Below are 19,451 nucleotides of genomic sequence, written 5' to 3'. Positions count from 1 at the left end.
ATGACCCCCTCAAAATGTTAATGTACTCCTGTGACAAAAAGGGATTTTGGTCCAATAAATCTGTGAACCGTATCTCCCTCTTAGAGATTCATAATAATTATGCATTAGAGGCCCTGAGAAGTCTAGCAGTGAGGAAGCCTCTTTCCAGTGATTTGTGCATTTAATTTGACCTTGGAAACCACTTTTCTTCCATGAAAACTTTTACTTAGGTGACCTATTAAATTTTGTTCTCATTTCAACAACTTTATAGTTTTTAAGTAAGTTAGAATATGGGGCTCCCTCTAAAATGTTTCCATCAGCTTTAGCTTCTAATACCTTTAAATCTGCTTCTGAGAACATTCAAACCTCCCTGTAAAAGATTTCCCTTCTTGGATGGGAAGGGTCATAATTAGATTGTGTTGGTGGCCACCAGCCCCATTGTTCACAGGATTGAGACAAGTCTGGGGCTTGCTTGAGACTGAGGTGCCCAGATGAAGGGATCTTCTCCAAACTGAGGTCCTCCCAGAAACCTCCTTCTTTCTCAAGGAAGAAGGTCATGCTTCCCTTTTTCCCAAAGCCCCCTCAATTTTCCAGTGAACTGCAGCAGCTTTGTGCAGTTTAAACCAGGTTCTTACCTGTGTATGTCCATCTATTATTCTAGATGAATCTTAAGATGAATACTTGAAAGAGAAATGAATCACATATATGCATACTTTCAGAGGACATCATCTCATGTAAGATGACAAATATATGCCCAATATGCTGTCACTATGACCTCCTTTATGCCAGAAAGACATCACTAATCAATGACAATGCTCTTGCTTACAGAGTGCAGACCCGACTACAGAATCCTTCTCAAAACAGTTTTCCAGGCAGTTTCCCAGTCAGTTGATCAGTATTGATACATAGTTGAGGTCTAGTGGCCATTCCTGATCTAGGTCAAATCCTCATTGTACAGAAGAAAAAACTGAATTCCAGAGAAGTTAAGTGATTTTTCCCAGAGTTACACAGTTGAGTCCTGAAAAGGGTCACAAATAGAATAATCTCACCTATTAGTAGAAAGAGTTGATGCAGAACTTACTGCCTTGGAGCTTCTAAAGTTAGAAAAGGCTTGGGGCCCAGATTTGCCCTGCTCTTTTTGGATTTCCTAGAGCCAAACTGCCTCTAGTTGATATTTACTGATAAATATTTACATTTATTGATACCAAAAAGATACTGAGCAAGGACACTGATCCATATTGTTCTCTAAGATTTCTCAAAATAACTTTTAGGAGTATCACCTGTGACTTGTACCCCTCTTTCATTTTTCTCAAGGATTTCTCTTCCTTGTTTTCTCTCTTGCTACCAGTGACCTAAAGCTTCAGAAAAATGACAAGTGGCATCTCTCTCCTTCCCTAGGGGAAAATCACCTATTTTTAGAGCAAGAAGCCATTCACACTAGGAACAAACCAATTTCAGGTAGAACCATGGGCTACCATGGGCTATCCAGATGACTGCTCAAGACTTTGTAGGGTGGTTCTAGAAACCTGTGGGATCCTAGCCCAAGTCGGAAGCCCTGGAATAGTTCACCTCCCCACAGGTTGGGTTAAAAGCATAGAGACGCTGGTAGACCTGGGTTTGAATCCCAACTCTGCCTTCTCCTAGCAGCACTGAACCTCTCTGAGTTCAGTCTGCTCATCTGCAAAAGGGAGGATAATAATATTTATCTCGTAAGATTTTTGGGAATTTTTAATGAGATGATTTGACAAAGCACATAGCTGGTGATCAATAAATGGAAGTTTTCACTAGAATTACTATAATTAACTCATGATATGTCAGGGAAAGCAATACTTTCTTTCTGCAAGAAGTGAGAGGAGAAAACTCAGGCCACAGCTGTGTGTCCTGAATGTCTAGTGCAGGTTGGATGTGACTTGACAACTCAGTTGTTGGTAACAAGGCCTTGTGAGGCACAAAGGCACAGAACTTCAGGATCCTGCTGCCATTGGGCCTTGGAGATTGGCCTTACCTATTCAACCAAGGAAATCTCTTAATTCCAGGCTGATTTTGGTGGAAGTTGTATGGCCTCAGGCTGCATGTTTACATGCTGCAAAAGAGGATGGCCATCCAACTAATCTCTCATTTGTCTTTTCCCAGGCACGTCCACTGTAGTGTGCAAGCCTATAGTCATTGAAACTCAGCTCTATGTTATTGTGGCCCAGCTGTTTGGCGGCTCTCACATCTATAAGCGAGACAGTTTTGCAAATAAATTTATAAAAATCCAGGATATTGAAATTCTCAAAATCCGAAAACCCAATGACATTGAAACATTCAAGATTGAAAACAACTGGTACTTTGTTGTTGCTGACAGTTCAAAAGCTGGTTTTACTACCATTTATAAATGGAATGGAAATGGATTCTACTCCCATCAATCCTTACATGCGTGGTACAGGGACACTGATGTGGAATATCTAGAAATAGCCAGAACACCTCAGACACTCAGAACGCCTCATTTAATCCTGTCTAGTAGTTCCCAGCGTCCTGTAATTTATCAGTGGAACAAAGCAACACAATTATTCACTAACCAAACTGACATCCCTAACATGGAGGATGTATATGCCGTTAAGCACTTCTCAGTGAAAGGTGACGTGTACATTTGCTTGACAAGATTCATTGGTGATTCCAAAGTAATGAAATGGGGAGGTTCCTCATTTCAGGATATTCAGAGGATGCCATCACGAGGATCCATGGTGTTCCAGCCTCTTCAGATAAATAACTACCAATATGCAATTCTTGGAAGTGATTATTCCTTTACGCAAGTGTATAACTGGGATGCAGAGAAAGCCAAATTTGTGAAATTTCAGGAATTAAATGTTCAGGCACCAAGATCATTCACGCATGTGTCCATTAATAAGCGTAATTTTCTTTTTGCTTCCAGTTTTAAGGGAAATACACAGATTTACAAACATGTGATAGTTGACTTAAGCGCATGACACACCAAATTCTTTGGCTGCCATCAGAAACTTTCTACAGTACATGATCCGGATGAACTCAATGCATGATGACTCTTCTTATCACACTTGCAAATGAATGCCTTTCAAACATTGAGACTGCTAGAACCAAGCACTACCAGTATCTCCATCCTTAACTGTCCAGTCCAGTGATGTGGGAAGTGACCTTTTATAAGACAAAATTGAATTGTGTGACTGTTCTTTGCAGTGAAGATGTGTAAATAAGTGTTTAATGGTATCTGTTACTCCAAAAAGAATTATTAATATGTACTTTTCCATTTATTTATTCATGTGTTCAGAAACAACTGCCAAATAAAATGTTTACATTTTCTTTCATATCCCAAAGGTAATTATTTACAGTTGTTTTATTCTTGGTGATGGTACATTGAGGAAATAGTTTTATACAATAGGATTATGTTTAGATGAAGAGCTTATGGTGTGAAGATCAAACACTGATATTCATTACCCAAGATTTAGGAACAAGTTTATCAGCTGATTTGGAACACTCAAGGGTGTTTCCAAAGGTCATGCTTTTAAGAACATTTTGTGGTGAAATGGTGACAAACTTAAAGCACGGTAGAGAAATTTGCATATTTCAAGAAGACTGATTTGAAATAAATAGTAAGACCCATTCTTTTCCTATCTGACAGCTCTAGCTAAAAAAATTCTTCAAAAAACTTATAAAAGAAGCAAAAGTCAAGATTTTCAATTTTAAAAACACTATTTAGGGACTTTCTAAGTGTCTGACCCTAGAATCATCTGAGAGCTAATTGAGATTGTAACCTTATAGTACTTGCCTCAGATTCACCCAATATGTAGGCCTCTTAATCTGATCAAGGATATTTCACTTCTAGACATCAGTTTGGATATTACTGACATGCTACAGAGTGCCCAGGAGGCTCATATTTGATTTTCTAAATTCCTACTCCTGGATCACATGGTTTGTTAGCACCTAGCACAGTGCCTATGGTAGGCTAGGCTTTAGAAGAGGCATGTGTGTCCTCCTGTTATAATAATAAACTTCCTAAGTCCCTTTGATCTAATCAGCCCTATTTATTGAGTACCTATTAAGAACAGGGTATTGTTCCTGTGGTGTTGGGGAGGAGAATTGAGGAGGAATAGGGCATGGCCCTTGCCCTCTGGAGCCTTAGACTAATTGGAAGTTTAAGACATAGAAACCTACAGAGTAGGGCGCCTGGGTGGCTCAGATGATTAAGCGTCTGCCTTCAGCTCAGGTCATGATCCCAGGGTCCTGGGATCAAGTCCTGCATCGGGCTCCCTGCTCCTTGGGAGCCTGCTTCTCCCTCTGCTTCTCTCTCTCTCCCTGTCTCTCATGAATAAATAAATAAAATCTTTAAAAAAAAAAAAAAAAGAAAGAAAGAAACATACAGAGTAAGCCGTAAGTGCCAATCATCATCTGAACATTCTGATTTATAAAGATCCCAGGAGTATCAAAGATGAGTTCCTGGAGGAAGTGGTCCCTGTTTTATCTCCCCTTAAAGGGGAGATATGGTTTCGAAAGGGGATCATGGCATAGAAGATTTTCCTGGCATGAACTGGTTCTGTGTGAATCAGAGCTTCCTCCAGCTTATTGCTCCCCATGCTCCTTTGCCAAATGAATGGGTAGGGGGAAGAGGGCAGACATCAACCTCTCTGCTGGCACATATCTGGCAAACTTGAGGCACCAAAGGTACACACAGTAGTTACACAGTCTCCAAGAAGCAGTACCTCGGGAAGTTATGCATAGGAACCAGATTCCTTTACCACGTGGGATGATGTTAACTGACATTAAAGTTATAGGGGACAAGAAGTCTTACCCATTCCCAATCTTGCACACAGGGAGAACTGGCCTTTGAGTTTCTTATTTTCTTCAGTTCCTTTTTTCTATAAACAGGATATATGCTGTTGAAGAACACCCGCTCCATACAGACTGGGTTTAAATCCAGCCTTGCCATGTACTGGCTTTGTCCACAGGCAAGTTATTTAAGTTCTCTGAGCCTCAGTTTCTTTATCTGCAAAGGGAAAATAATGCCTACTCCAAGGACAGTGGAAGGATTAAATGAGATAATGTGCACTTGGTGGATTGAATTTTCCAAATATGGCCACAATATTTCCCATCCTACATGTTCTATGAGAACCTTGCCCCCACCCCATCAAGAGGTGGTGCCTAACTTAATCTGGGCAGGCTTATAATCAATAGAATGTAGTGGAAATGACGCAGTTTGACTTTTGAGACTAGATCATAAGAACAATGAAGCTTCTACCTTGTGAACTGGGACAATCACTTTTGGAACCCTGAACGGCTACTCACAAGGTCCCACGAGGCTGAGGCCACCATTGTGAAGAAGCCCAGGCTTCGGTCGACAGCCCCAGCTGAGGTCTCATCTGACAACCACAACAAGCACCAGTGCTGTGAATGAAGATGCCTCCGGGTAATTCCAGCCCCAAGCTGTCAAATCTTCCCCACTGGGGCCCTGGATGTTACGGAGCAGAGACAAGACATCCCCACGGTACCTGGTCCAAATTCCTGACCCACAGAATCTATGAGCATCATAAAACAGTCAATTCAAGCATCTAAGTTTTGGGGTGATTTGTTACACTGCAGCAGTGATCAGGACAGCATACAAGGTACTTAACACCAACCTGACACAAATTAGCACTCACCGAGTGTGCCGACTCCACACCCAGAATATTGCATGCTTCAGGGTCATGTTCTACATTTATTACCTTAATGTAATTCACGGCCATTTCATTTGTAAAGGATATCTCCTGTTTTCAATACATTGCCAGTGTTCGAACTCCGTGCCAGGCCTTCTGCTGAGTTCAGGGATGCAGAAATGAAAGGCTTAGATTCTTCTCTGTTTGTTTTCACAGAAGCATTGACTATTTAAATTAGCAAATTGACTCTCTAATTCACCTGAACCTGGAGAGCCAGAGATGTGAAGTGAGCAGAGGGAGACAGCACCAAACCAGGCCTCTGGACATTCAATCCAGATCCATCTTCATCACATGGAACTACCTTTCAACACTTCATCTTCCAATCCGAACCTGGGACTGTAGAAGGGGAAGAGGTGAGAAGTGAGAAGGCTGACAGAAATTCAAGAAGAACTGAGGAGGAGGCCACATGGTAGGATCCACTTTCACAGGAATTGGCCGGTCCTTCCTGAGACTTGACCTCTCTCCCTGTACCCTTCTTCTGCCCTTTGCTATATAACTCTGCCTCCTCTCCAGCCTCAGATGACTGGACTGAACTCCTGATCCAGGGTTCAACCCAGAAGCTGGGCTGGGAAAGAACTGATCCGGTTCTTTTTCCTCGATATTTGGAACTAGGACAGAGAGGCTCGGTCACTTAGTCACAGGCACCAGATTTGTAAAGTGACTATCTTAAATCAGGTTCCCTCAAAGCAGAGGGATTGACTGAGGGAGTGCTTTCCTGTTACACCTGTAAGGGAGTGAGACTAAGGCAGGGGAAGGTGCTACACAGAGATGTTCTTTCAGGAGAAGTTAGCTTCAGACTGTCTCCACGGGGAACTCCAGAATGTGAATTGTACCACACAATGTGTCCTGCCTTGAGGCAAGGAGGATGGATGTTTATACCCTCCATCTAATGGTCATTGAGCCAAGAGGATGGGGCATAACCTTTCAGACATCTCCAGTGATGAAGGTTCCCGTCGGCTAAGGACAATCCTCCAGAGAAGTATGCAAATGTAGACTGTTATAAACTAACGCCCATGGCAGCTGCAGGATGGGTACTTCAACCCAGTAAGGAGCCTCTGGGTGGAAACCAATGGCATATGCTACAGGGACAGTGACTGAGCATCTGTAAAAGCAGAGGAAGCTGGTCTGAAAGGTGAGAAGAGAATGAGGTAGAAGGTCAGAGAGAAGCAGAGGTGAGAAGCTACATAGTCTGAGGGGGAGGGGGAGGAAGAGCAGAGAGAGAAAAGGGGAGAAAAGGAAGGGGAAGGGAGGTCTGGTGGCCCCTGTAAGGTCGCCTGAGAAAACCAGACTCTGTGAGGCTAATGTACACACATTTATTAAGTAGTACCCTTGAGATGCCACCTAGAAGGGAAGAGAAGAAAGGAGAATTTGGCAGAGAGCCGCTGAGCCGTGGTTCAGTTCCAATAAAAAAAAGCCCTGTAGGGAGCTGAGATGCTCCTTCTCAGGTGTCCCAAGCTGAAGCAACGGGACCCACCAGACCTTTCCCCCTCCATGGTGATTAGTCACTGGATGTGGGCTGGAAGAAAGTATGGCCCGAGGTGAGGCTGTGTTTTAGCCACAGCAATCCCCAGAGACTAGCAGACTGTAGCAGAGACTGTTTCTGGGAGTCCTCCCAGCAGCTGGGAAAGTAAGTTTTTAATTCCTGAAAGAGGATCTGGGCAGTGCAATACAGCATCCACCACAGGGGGAAAGAGAGAAAAGAGTGGGAGAAATTCCTAGTGACTGTCCATTTCCCGTTCATCCCTCATTACATCCAATGGCACTCCCTGCCCCTGAATTCCTTGATGTACTTCTGGAGCCTTCTAATAACAACCCTGCCCCACCATCACCACACATACACATTTGGCTTTGTTCCACATTAGTTTGAGTGGCTTTCTGTACTTGCCACACAATTATCTTCACCTAAGCAGAATGTTTAGGCGTAGTTACCTCAGTGTGGGTACGATGCTGAGTACTAGATATTTCCATCACCTTTTCCTCTGCTATTCAAACTGTGTGATTTTTTATTGATCTATCTTCAAGTTCACGGGCTGTCTTCTCTGTCATCTCTCACCTCGAATTTCTTTAAAAAGTAATATTACTCCAACTAGATCAGAGCTGCTCAACTTTTAAAAAATTTTCCAATGTTAAAAAAAACTTCCAAGTATGGAAATTAAAAAAAAAAAATCTCCAATGTATTTTTGGCCAATGTCTTTCCATTGTCTTGTGGACCAATATTTTTGGAAATCAGAATAAAAATGAATAATTACCAGAAAAATGATCACATGCTTCATTATTGCGACAATGCCAAATTGCTGTAAAAGTTTCTCAACGTTTCCTCTCAACTCCTGTACTCATTCCATCCCAAACTGATTCCAAACTCCTCCCGGCCTGGCACTGGTCCTAGGACCACATCTGTAGGTATACTGCTAATCGCTGAGGGCTCAACTTACTCAACGCAGTTCTTACATGTTGATCTTCGTGTGGGATGTAGATGCATTTTAACATGATTGCTATCAGGGGCACTGGGCATCCAGGACCACCACAGGCCTAGGAAGACCTACAAGTGGCCCTATAAAGTCCTAAAGGTGGAGTTCAAAATCTGACCAGCTTCTCCTTCCACTCCAGCATCCTCCATTTCACCCACACTCCCTTCATGTTCACAACTTGCCAATCCCTGTTCATCTGAGCACGTTCGTACTTGCTTCTGTGCCTAGGCAACCCCAACAACCAACAATCCCCTTTCCCTACTCTCCTACCTTTGGACATCTTAGTCCTCATCCAACCAGCTACCTGTGGTTTCTCCTTTCTCCAGCTTTCTCAGCCCATGGCTTTTACCATAAACAAGGCTCATAATTCATTCTGCCTTGTATTATGGTTGGTTGTTGATCTATCCATCTCTCCTACCAAGTTACATATCCCTGCTGGTCAGTACTTTGTCTTAGGGGTCTGTGATTCTTCTAGCCCATCCCACCCTCTATCCCCTGGAATAGTCCTACTTTGTAGAAAATCCATAAAGCTGGTGGAAATGAAATAGCTTTAAGCCCACCAGCTTCAGCCTTCCTGTTTGCATATCTGAGAAGTGGCCTCCTCCCCTACAGCAAATTTTCAGCCTCATAAAGAATCCTGGCCATGGGTTATACCTAAAGGATAGACCTGCCAAGACCACCTGTTTCCCAGGTCTAACTGGGGAGGTCTGGAAGATAAAAGAGACACAATTTATTTCCTGAGTAAATCCTTATTCAAATACATGCGGCAAATCTACCTAAAACTTGATCCACAAAAACGAAGGATGGGAACTAATTTAATTAATCCACGGAGACCCAAAGAACAAGAAGCTTGATACTAACACTTTCAGAAAGTCTATGCCTTCGAAATTTCTATCCCCAAGAGGGATCCACAATCATGGCCAGCACTACTCAGAGATGCCCCAGGGGGAGCATCTTCCCTAGCTGAAGCTTTTAACAATAATTGTCAGCAAAACTGTGTCCCAGAAATCAGTCCTCCCAACAATGCCAGATCCCAGGACAACTGTCCTTTGTCCTTCATTCCCTTTACCCTGTCTACCCACACATATTTAATAATTCTAAAAAAAAACTTTAGGAATTTTAATACTTTAATTTAATATTACAATTTATATTTTAACATTTAAATTTCATTATAATAATAGGTGGTACTTACTAAGCACTTACTATGAGCCAGGCACTATACTAAGTGCTTTATCCATATTGTCATTCCATCCTCTATGATTCTGTAATAAGAGCATTGTTTTACAAATGAGAAAGCTTAGTCTTAGAAAAGCTAAGTAACTTGCCCAATCATATAGCCAGTTAAGAAGCAAAGACAAGACTCATTTTGGATAGTATCCATCAGTGGCACCGTGCTATGAAGTGCTTAAAGACAAAATATATATACTAAAAATTCAGGACTCTGAATTCTTCTGCAGCTGGGTGGCACAGTCAGTTGAGTGTCCAACCCTTGGTTTTGGCTCAGGTCATGGTCCTAGGGTTGTGAAATTGAGTTCTGCATCAGGCTGTGCACTCAGCACCAAGTCGCTTGAGATTTTCCCTCCCTCTCCCTCTGCCCCTCCTGCTTGTGCTCACTCTCTCTCTCAAATAAATAAATAAATCTTAAAAAAAAAAAATTCATGACTCCTGTGAACTGCCAGATAGACACCCCAACCAAGAACCTGGAGTGTTTTAAGTATCCCAGGACTATTGATTGGTATTACACCAAAGGACACAACAAGCTCAATTGTATCAAGAACATTTCTTGAACATCTATTATAAGCAAAGTGCTATGGAAGATGGTATGAAGAAAACAAAATGAGCAAGAAGTTGTCCCTACTCTTAAAGGATTTACATACCTCTGGGGTTTATTTCTAAAAGGCAGCATGCAGAAACAACAAAAGGGGCAAAAGTAAGTCCTATAGGGATCTAAAGGAGAAGTGAAACATGACCAATGTTTTTCTTGCTTTTTGCCTGTAGATCTATCCTGTTGGTGGCCACAATATTTCTCTCTTTAGAGCAGTGGACATAATGATTAACAACATGTGTTTTAGACTCAGGCAGACCTGGGTTTGCATTTCACTGTGGCTACTCACTAACTTTATAAACTTAGACAAGTTAATTAATCATTAATCATTTCTCCACCCAGGTTCTGATCCCTGAGGAGACATAGTGGTTAGGATGCTTTGGGTTATAAATTGTTGAAATCCAACTAAACTAGTTTAAATACAAAAATACATATAGCTTCAGAAATATCTGGACCAGATACTCAGATGATAGTTCATAAATCTGTTTTTCTCTGACTCAATTGTTGACTTCTTTCTAAGTCAGTCTCTCCTTTCATGGTGGAGAGATACCCATCAGCAGCTCCAACAAGACATCTTGCCAGTTTAGCTGTGCCTAATAGAAAGATGGTGCTCCTTTTCCAGTAGTTCTAGCAAAATTTTGGGGCTGATGCTCATTGGCCCAGTGCCCATCCGTGAAGCAATTGTTCTAAGGATAGAAGGCTCTGATTGGCCAAGCATGGGTCATATGCCCACCCCTGGAACCCACGGGTGAGAACCATGTGCAATGAAAGTGAGGTAAGGGTATTTCCCTAAAGTGAAATTGTAGTGCTATTAAAAAGAAAGAAAGGATGCTGAACAGGCAAAACAACAGAAGTCATCAGCCGGAGGTGTGGTCTCTGTGGAGAATCTCCATTTAGAGAGCTGGAGTTACCAGGGAAGAGACCACACCCTTAGATGTGTCTAGAATCACTTCACTAAAAGGTTTCAAAGAGTCCTTCCAGCTCTTATTTTGCAAAACTTGACAAAATACAATCTCCCATCTTTGTCTATTATTCATGATGATTCACTGCTACAATTTCTATATACATTTTTAAATGGTGTTCTCTCAAACATTCTGTTTTAAAATATTTAAATTGATATCCTCTGTTTCAAAATGATATTTTCCCAAGTGAAGTCAAGCTGCCAATTCTGATTCCGTGGCCACCCATCCCTGGGAAATAAGAACAAGCATTCCTAGATCACGTTTTGTTCTCCTGGATGTGCTTTGGCTTCAGATCAATCTTCACCGGGCAAGGGTAGCTCTCTTCTTGCTCTAATCACCTTGAGCTTGGCTTGAAGATTAAAATCTTAGAGCCTCTTTATTGGCCCACTACTTTTCCTGACTTAGCTTTCCCATAGGTATCTAGGCATTAGCTGGAAATTGCCATAGATCAATCTAACCAGAGAAGAGAAGAACATAAAACACTGACTTCTGTTAATAATGGTTCCCGGAGGGGCGCCTGGGTGGCTCAGTCATTAAGCGTCTGCCTTCAGCTCAGGTCATGATCCCAGGGTCCTGGGATCGAGCCCTGCATCGGGCTCCCTGCTGAGCGGGGAGCCTGCTTCTCCCTCTCCCACTCCCCCTGCTTGTGTTCCCTCTCTCGCTGTGTCTCTCTCTCCCTCTGTCAAATAAATAAATAAAATCTTTAAAAAAATAAATAAATAATGGTTCCTGGACCTGGTTTCCCCCCCCAGAACCTCCTAGAAAGCAAACTAACTATACAGGTTCCTGGGACCCCCACCTCAGGGCCACTGAAACTGAATCTTCAAAGAATAGGACCCAGGAATTTTTATTTTTAAACATTCCTTAGGTGATTGTGATGTTGCTAGCCCATCACCAGTTCACTAGCTGGGCCTCTGCTCTAAATAACCACATTGAACTGATCAGTGGCATGTCAGGAGCAGCAAGCCTGTGGTTACAAAAGTTGGCCAAAAGCTTTGGAACATGCTAGCTTTAAGGATTACCTAGAGCAAGACATTGAGTTTCTTTCAGCCTTAGTTTTCTCTATAAGATATTGGAACTGCGGCGCCTGGGTGGCTCAGTTGGTTAAGCGACTGCCTTCGGCTCGGGTCATGATCCTGGAGTCCCGGGATCGAGTCCCGCATCGGGCTCCCTGCTCAGCAGGGAGTCTGCTTCTCCCTCTGACCCTCTTCCCTTTCGTGCTCTCTATCTCTCATTCTCTCTCTCTCAAATAAATAAATAAAATCTTTAAAAAAAAAAAGATATTGGAACTGGATCAGGTCAACCTACAGATCCTTAGAGCTCTGAAAAGTCTGTAACTCTCTGTTATAATGGAGAAAAAAGTGGCTTGGAAGTTTAGAGATCTTGGCCCAATACAATGGCCTTAATAGTTTTGTGACCTTGAGAAGTCACTTTCACTCTCTGGCTCACAATTTCTTTTCTTTAAAAATTAGTTAGTTGAATCAAAAACTAATGATGTAATGTATGGTGATTAACATAACAATAAAAAATTAAAAAATAAAAATTAGTTGAAATAAATGAGTTATAATACTATGAGAGCTATAACAATTAAGCCTTAGATAATTGTCCAAAATAATCTGTCAAAATGTACAGTATGAACAAGCCAAGGTTGATCATAACTTCCTGTTGACTTGGGTTTGCTGGGTTGAGAATCTGCAAGCAGCCTTTGGTATGTTGGTGTTTAATGGATATGACATTTCACTACACCAAATGGGAATGGAATATTTTTAGCACAGAATTCTCTAAGTTTTAGTAAAGAGGGCTTGTTCTGTGAATGGAGTGTGAACAAGCAGAGATACTATTTTAAAAGACCAAATATAACCCCCCTCCCCATCACAAAATAGTCATATGTGTACATATTTTCACCACAAAGCTTGAAGAACTTACCACTTTTTATATCTTCTAAAAGGCAGTATTACATCTACTTTAATAACTCTACTGGCTCACACACACTCCTCCTTTCTTTGCATGGCCTGCCTATTTATGATTAATAGGCTAAAATATTGTTAATGATTGAAAGCAATAATAATAGCTACCATTGGGATGCCTGGGTGGCTCACTTGGTTAAGCGTCTGCCTTCGGCTCAGGTCATGATCCCAGGATGTTGGGATCAAACCCCACATCAGGCTCCCTGCTCAGCTCCTGCTCCCCCTGCTTGTGCTCTCTCTCTCTCTCTCTCTCTCTGACAAATAAATGAATAAAATCTTTAAAAAAAAACAGCTACCACTTATTGAGCACTTACTATGTGTAGAACATGTGCTGAATATTTTATATGTATTTAGTCATTCAACCTCTGCAACAATGTTATTGTTATCCATTTTTTCAAAAGAAAAAATGGAAGTTCAGAGATGTAGAGAAGTCTACCTAGGGCATGCAGCTAACAGCAGAACCAGGATTCAAACCAGGTCTCTCTGCAATCGGAGCCCTAGTGATTGACTTACACTGATATACTCACACTGATTGTTATCTGTCAGGATAACCTGGGTTATTTTGTAATACTTCAGTAGCACTCAAATACTACTGGCTTAAAATAATAAAGACTTATTTCTTGTTCATGTTACTGAGAGCACTGTTCCAAGTCATCATAATCTGCATGCACTGATTCATGCATTGATAGAACAGCTACTATCTGGGACATTACTAAGTAACAATATCAGAGGAGAAAAGAGCCATGGCAAAGTATGCATGACAGCTACTATTGCTTTTATTGGATTTCTTTATCTGATTTTTTAAAAAATGATTTTCTTTTATTTTTTTATAACCACGCCCAACTAGCTTGTTTTATTGGAGAAGGGCATGTGGAGTTAACAACGTGAAGACAGTTGGGACCTGAGGTCAGGAAGAACACCCTCCCCTCCCCATATGTGGCCACTGCCTCAAATAAAAAATAACCAGCTATGGGGACGCCTGGGTGGCTCAGTTGTTAAGCGTCTGCTTTCAGCTCAGGTCATGATCCCAGGGTCCTGGGATCGAGCCCCCCCCATTGGGCTCCCTGCTCGGTGGGAAGCCTGCTTCTCCCTCTCCCACTCCCCCTGCTTGTGTTCCTGCTCTCGCTATCTCTCTCTCTGTCAAATAAATAAATAAATAAAATCTTTAAAAAAAAAAACTACTCCTCCAACTACGGGAGAGCCGATGCGACAGTGACCGAGGGTGGGGAAGGGAACACGGAACCCCAGGGCAGCAGAAGAGACCATGAGTGTGCTGGGGGGGCTCCAAGGCAGTGGCAGTACAAGTAACATGAGTAGGACTCTCTGTATCTTCCACATAGGTCTATGTAAATATATAGAGAGAAGTAGTTTGCTTTCCCTTGCTCTCTGCTTTGCTCCAGCTACTTGCTACAGCCCCAGCTCTTCTTTCCACATGAGGGCAAAGGGAAGAAGATGATGAGCAAGTCATCACCAAACTGTGATCAGACCCACACATCCATCAGCTTCTGGATCTTCTGTGCTATTACAGGATTTTTTAAGTGTTCAGTGAGTGTCTGGGGGTCCTTCTGCATTGGTGGGTCACTCATTATTTGCTGCACCTCCATGCTGTCATGTCAGTTCTACTGAGCCATCGTACAGCGTTGGTAACCGTCTGCCACCTCCTTACTGTTGGAGTCCAGATCTAACGCCTTCCAGTAAACATCCATGGCTTTTGTGTAGTTCTTCGTCTCCTCTAGTGCAGCTCTTTGCCGTGTGTAACCCTTGATGAGGGTTGGCTCCAGCTGGATACATTCCTCACAGTCCTTGAGCACCAGCCGAAACTCCAGGAGTTTGGTGTAGCAGGCAGATTGATTGCTGTACAATTTGGCATCTCTTGGGTTCCATTTGATGGCTTCTGTATAATGCTTCATGGCCTGGGGAAAGTCCCCTTTCTGAAAACATTCATTGCCTTTGTTCTTCTCCTCCAAGGCCAGGTCAGGGCTTATATAGGCCAGCCACTCTTGGTCCTTGAGAATTTTCTCCACTTGTTGGCATTTCTTGAGCACACCTGGTGTTCAGGGCTCTGCCAAAGACTTGTTATAGAAATGGATGGCATCCTTGCACTTCTCTTCTTTGGAGTAGGAGTTGCCATCTAAGGCTATACCACCCTGAATGCACCCATTCTCATCTAAAGTAGGAGTTGCCAATTCAAGAATAAGCTTTGGCAATCTGTCAATAGTCTTGGTCTTCTCACCCCACCTCAACGGCCTTCTCAAAAAGCTCCCGGCATTTACTGTAGTCGCCCTTCTCGAAGTACACAGCTGCTTGATCGGTCATGTAGGGCATGTTGGTGGGATCTAGGTCCTTGGCTCTGTCATAGCACTTCAAGGCTGTGTCAAAGTCTTTCTGTCTTGTAGGCCTCACTCCCCAATTCTTTTTCTTTCAGTGCCTGTTTCTTCTTCTGGGGAAGATCTTCTTTCACTGGCTCTGGCTTGGTGTCCTTTTTGGGAGGAGGTGGTAGTGGAGCTGTTGCAACTCCCTCCTCCTCATCCGTACTGCCCAGATCGACTCTCAGCAAGACACTGAGAGCAGTCATGATCCGGGGATCTTACAGTTTCGTACCTAGGTCACACGGCTTGTTTCACAGTTGCTCTATCAGTTGCTGGTAGGTAGGATCAATGAGCAGCATCCTTGTCCTGGGATCACTCTCCAACTTCTGGTACAGATGCGGCATGTTGAAAGGACTCATGAATTTCCTCTCTGCACCACGGGGCCTCCATATTCTGTAAGCCCTCTTTGAGCTGAGGATTATTTGCTTCATGTTTTAAAGCTTCTTTGTAGGTTCCCTTGGCTTCTTCAGATCAGTGTAAGAACTCAAGAGCTACTGCTTTCTGTGAATAGCCCTTGCCCCAGTCCGGCTTTAATCAATAGTTTTGCAGCCATCCTCATAAGCCTTCTGGTAGTCACCTTTCTTGGCGTAGGCTACTGAGCAATTGCTGTAGAGCACGTGGTTCTGGGGATTTAACTTAATTGCTTCAGAGTAGCACTGTTGCCCGCACTCAGGGCCTTATTGCCCTTCACTTTTAGCTCATTTACTTGCTCCATAGCCTGGCCTGGAACCCAGTTGAATCAATTTCATCCACTCCATATTCTCAACCCTTAAAAATTATTTTCATTTAATATTTGGATAACTTTTTTCAAGGGAAGTTTCCCCCCAAATAGAGAGCTTAAAAGGGCCTGACCCCTTGGAGATATCACTGTTAGTTTGATGAAGATTTTACTATCTTGTCTTCCTAATCTGATGCCAATATGCCAGGTAGTTATTAATGACATGAGCCAGATGTCTCATATTTATAATATTTACACTGGTGTAGGGCCAAAGTGCAGACCGCTTATATCTACACACATCAGCTAAAAGGCTCCTCTATGACAAAGAAGAAAGGTTACATGGTAGGTGAATTCTCCCAGAAGCACAGCGCAAGCGTGGCACTGCTGGCCTGCATTGATGTGCTAGGAAGGGCCAGAGGGGCCAGCCCAAGATTCTGAGGAGGTCTACAATGTACAATAAAATTTGGCATGTGTTACTAGTCCCTGATAACCCAGCACATTGGGCTATCTCAACCTAGTCTCCCTTATCTTCAGGACACCCAATTTCACCTCCATCAGCTTCTTTCCAAACCTTTTCCCCTTCACTTTTTGTTTAAAGGGTCAACTTGATGCTGAGATTTGAGATTTCTGCAATGCTCAGCTACTGCTTCAAGGGTGCTATAGTAGATGAACCATAACAATAACAATTATTATTATGCTATAGAAAGAGGTTTTCTCTTTAGAGGCTCCCAAATAGAAACTATCATAATATGTGGGAGCAAGGTCAAGAGATACCACCATCTGATAACAAACTGAATGAGTCGGGACATAGTTGATGAGCTCAGACATTTCCTGGACATATTTCAGGGCCCTTCCCAGAAATAACCCATTATCCATTGTGATGGGTGCCAGAATCATTCTCCCGGGCATGTTAGATAAACTCTACGTGGAAGCTGCTGGCTCCATGCCAGCCTCCTTAATAATAAGAGGGATTGTGGAGGAAGAAGAGTTGGAGGGTAAGAATTGCAGTCTCTTGGGGGCGAGCGACAAGACCCAATGGTTAACAGGCTGAGTATGCCCACTGTGGCCAGCAGAGGGCAGCAGAACCAGACTACTACTACAGGTGGCCCCTGTGACCCCGGGGCAACTGCTGTGGACATGCGTGCTCCAGGAGACCAGGACCACAAAGGGTAGTCCCTAGAAAAGGTACAGCTAAAATGGGAAAGGAGGTTTGGGGGAAGAGATTTCCTTCCCAGTGATGATATTCTTCCCTGAAATCAATCCACGGTCCAGCCTCCTGGAAGATGAGATTAATCTTCCAAAGCCTGGTCATCCCAAGAGAAACAGAATAGCAATTTGGATCACGCAAAGCTGAAGACTAGAACATAAACTCCTAATGACTCAATCAAGATAGAAACAATTCATTAAACTCAGCCTGAAACAGTCACCCATGCTTCCTTGTATGCCCCAACAGATTTAACATCACATTGCCCATGCCCCCAATGTCCACCACCTCTACAACAAAGAGGGATAATATAAACACAATGCTCTCATCTTCCCAACAGATCTCCTGCCCTCCATCTTCTTTTCCAGAAGGTCAGTGTTCTCACTCAGAGGGTGGCGAGTACGGGCAATACACACAGCGAGGACCTGCTTCATTGCCTCCCGTTCTTTGGTTAAGCCAGAGATGACTGAGTATAGTTGAATTTTACTGCCCTTGAAAAATAGCAAGGCTCCTTACATCTCACCTGTAGAGGTAGGGTCAAGGGCAGCATACCACTACGAATTATTCCTAATAAGATGACTGTCCCAAAGGGTCGGGGCAGATGATCAGATGCTTAAAGGAAATGATGACTAGCTTTGTTATCAGAAATATAAGTCTAACCGGGCAAAAGCGTTGCTGGCAATGGATTTCCAGCCCTTCCCCTGGCCCTGTAAGCTAAAGAAGGTTCTTTCTTTTTCTCTTCAGTTCCTTCCTTTCCCACGGTCCTCCCAGCAGGCTCCTGTTTTAGGGGCTCTCATGAGGCAGAGTTGGGAGGAGAATAACACAAAGAAACTCACAGATCAGGCTGAAGGAGCATGTCCAAATCTGTGTTCTAGAAGAGAGAGGCCCAGCAGCAGCTGTGGAAGGGGAGTGGGTGGGCGAGGACATGGGGATTCTAAGTGTTTCTGTGAGTTACAGCCTTTCATGACATTAAAAAAAAAAAAAAATGTTGCTCGACTGTGTTCATTTGGTGCAGATCTTCTTTGAGAATGGACCCTATGAATCATAGTTTCAATAGAATTATAGAAGACGCTAACATAATTCTGCCTCTTCCTTTGAACGATCATTTGCATAATTTGAGTAGGTTATCCTGTAGCTCATGAGGAGCATGGAAAATTACCTAACTCACAGAATCTCAGCATACCAAAAGCCGAGCAAATCAAAAGCCAAAAATACTTATCAAAACTCTGCTGTTTCTGATCTTTGTTTCCATGTTGTTACACCTAAAGCTTTTTAGAATCATCTTTGCTGCTTGAAAACTGTTGGAGATATTTCCACTCCATCTCTCTTGGAAAGTTTCTTTTTCTAGGGACCGTTAGCTTTACCATCTCATTACACAGCTCGAGGCTGTCCTCCAAAACCTCTCACTATGACCCAGACTGACCAGGCTGATGCCTTCTACAGTGATGCCTCCCCCACGTGACAGAGCCAGTGATCTTGGTTACAGTGCCTTTTTCTGTCCTGGAGGGACCCTTTTAACTTCCAGAATTGAAGGCATTTAAAGAAGAAAACAGTTGCTGGGTGTTATTATAGCCCCAAGGCCAAAAGACGCTTAATTAATTAAATGTTACATGTGGATTTAGGGTGACACCAGAGTAAGAGGCATGGGGACAAGAGTGGCTTTTCCTCCTTAAAAAAGGAAAACAAACAGAAGAGGTAACATTACCTAGAGAAAATCTCCTGGTTACAGATAGAATTTTGATATGTGAGCAGCTGGGATTTCCTTCTCTCCCAGACTTTCTTCCTCATTGGAGGAAGATGAGGGCAGAGATAACTGAGAAGAGCTAGAATTCACTGGGGAAATTACCTCAGAAACCAGCTATAGATAAGGGCACCAAAGAAACAGGTCCGCCTGTAACCATGGTGACAAGCAGAGGAAGTAAGGGGTGGGGAGAGGAGGGAGCAAAGAGCCAGTGCAGTTAGAGGGCAGGAGGAACGCAGGGAGGGGAGGAGACACCCAGGTCAACAGGGTGAGTGACAGGAGCTTTTAAGCTAACTTCAGGTTTTTAAAGGAAGAAAGAATTTGTGACTGCAATTAACTAGGAAGGCAGGATGCATGTTACATTATGGATTCCTTTTACATTTAGAGAGTGTTTTAAATGTTTTTAGAGTTTAGCTATTTTAACAAAGCGAGATTACGAGTGAGCAGTGGAAAGTTGTGGTTGAGTTGGGGGTGGGGATGGCGAGGGTGGAGGAGAAAGGAAGGCACATTCAG

General features: G+C 43.0%; 1 protein-coding gene and 1 pseudogene across 4 annotated transcripts in view; one reads left to right on the top strand and one right to left on the bottom strand.

The window, feature by feature from the left end:
• The window catches only part of LGI1 (leucine rich glioma inactivated 1), a 38,458-nt gene extending 35,510 nt beyond the window's left edge, over positions 1-2,948 (top strand). For all 4 annotated transcript variants that reach the window (XM_028098898.2, XM_088019879.1, XM_028098899.2 and 1 more), the window contains one exon: positions 2,113-2,948. In XM_028098898.2, the coding sequence (XP_027954699.1) occupies positions 2,113-2,948 (836 nt within the window). The remainder of the gene's footprint in view (positions 1-2,112) is intronic.
• An 11,439-nt stretch (positions 2,949-14,387) lies between these two features.
• Positions 14,388-15,990, bottom strand: LOC114205278 (stress-induced-phosphoprotein 1 pseudogene; annotated as a pseudogene).
• Positions 15,991-19,451: the final 3,461 nt, after the last annotated feature.

Source organism: Eumetopias jubatus, unplaced genomic scaffold (assembly GCF_037043125.1).
Source record: "Eumetopias jubatus isolate StellerSeaLion01/CBP00866 unplaced genomic scaffold, mEumJub1_p1.0 scaffold_17, whole genome shotgun sequence".
NCBI lineage: Eukaryota > Metazoa > Chordata > Mammalia > Carnivora > Otariidae > Eumetopias > Eumetopias jubatus.
Note: the sequence above shows the minus strand (reverse complement) of the source record. Positions and strands in the feature narration are given on the sequence as shown.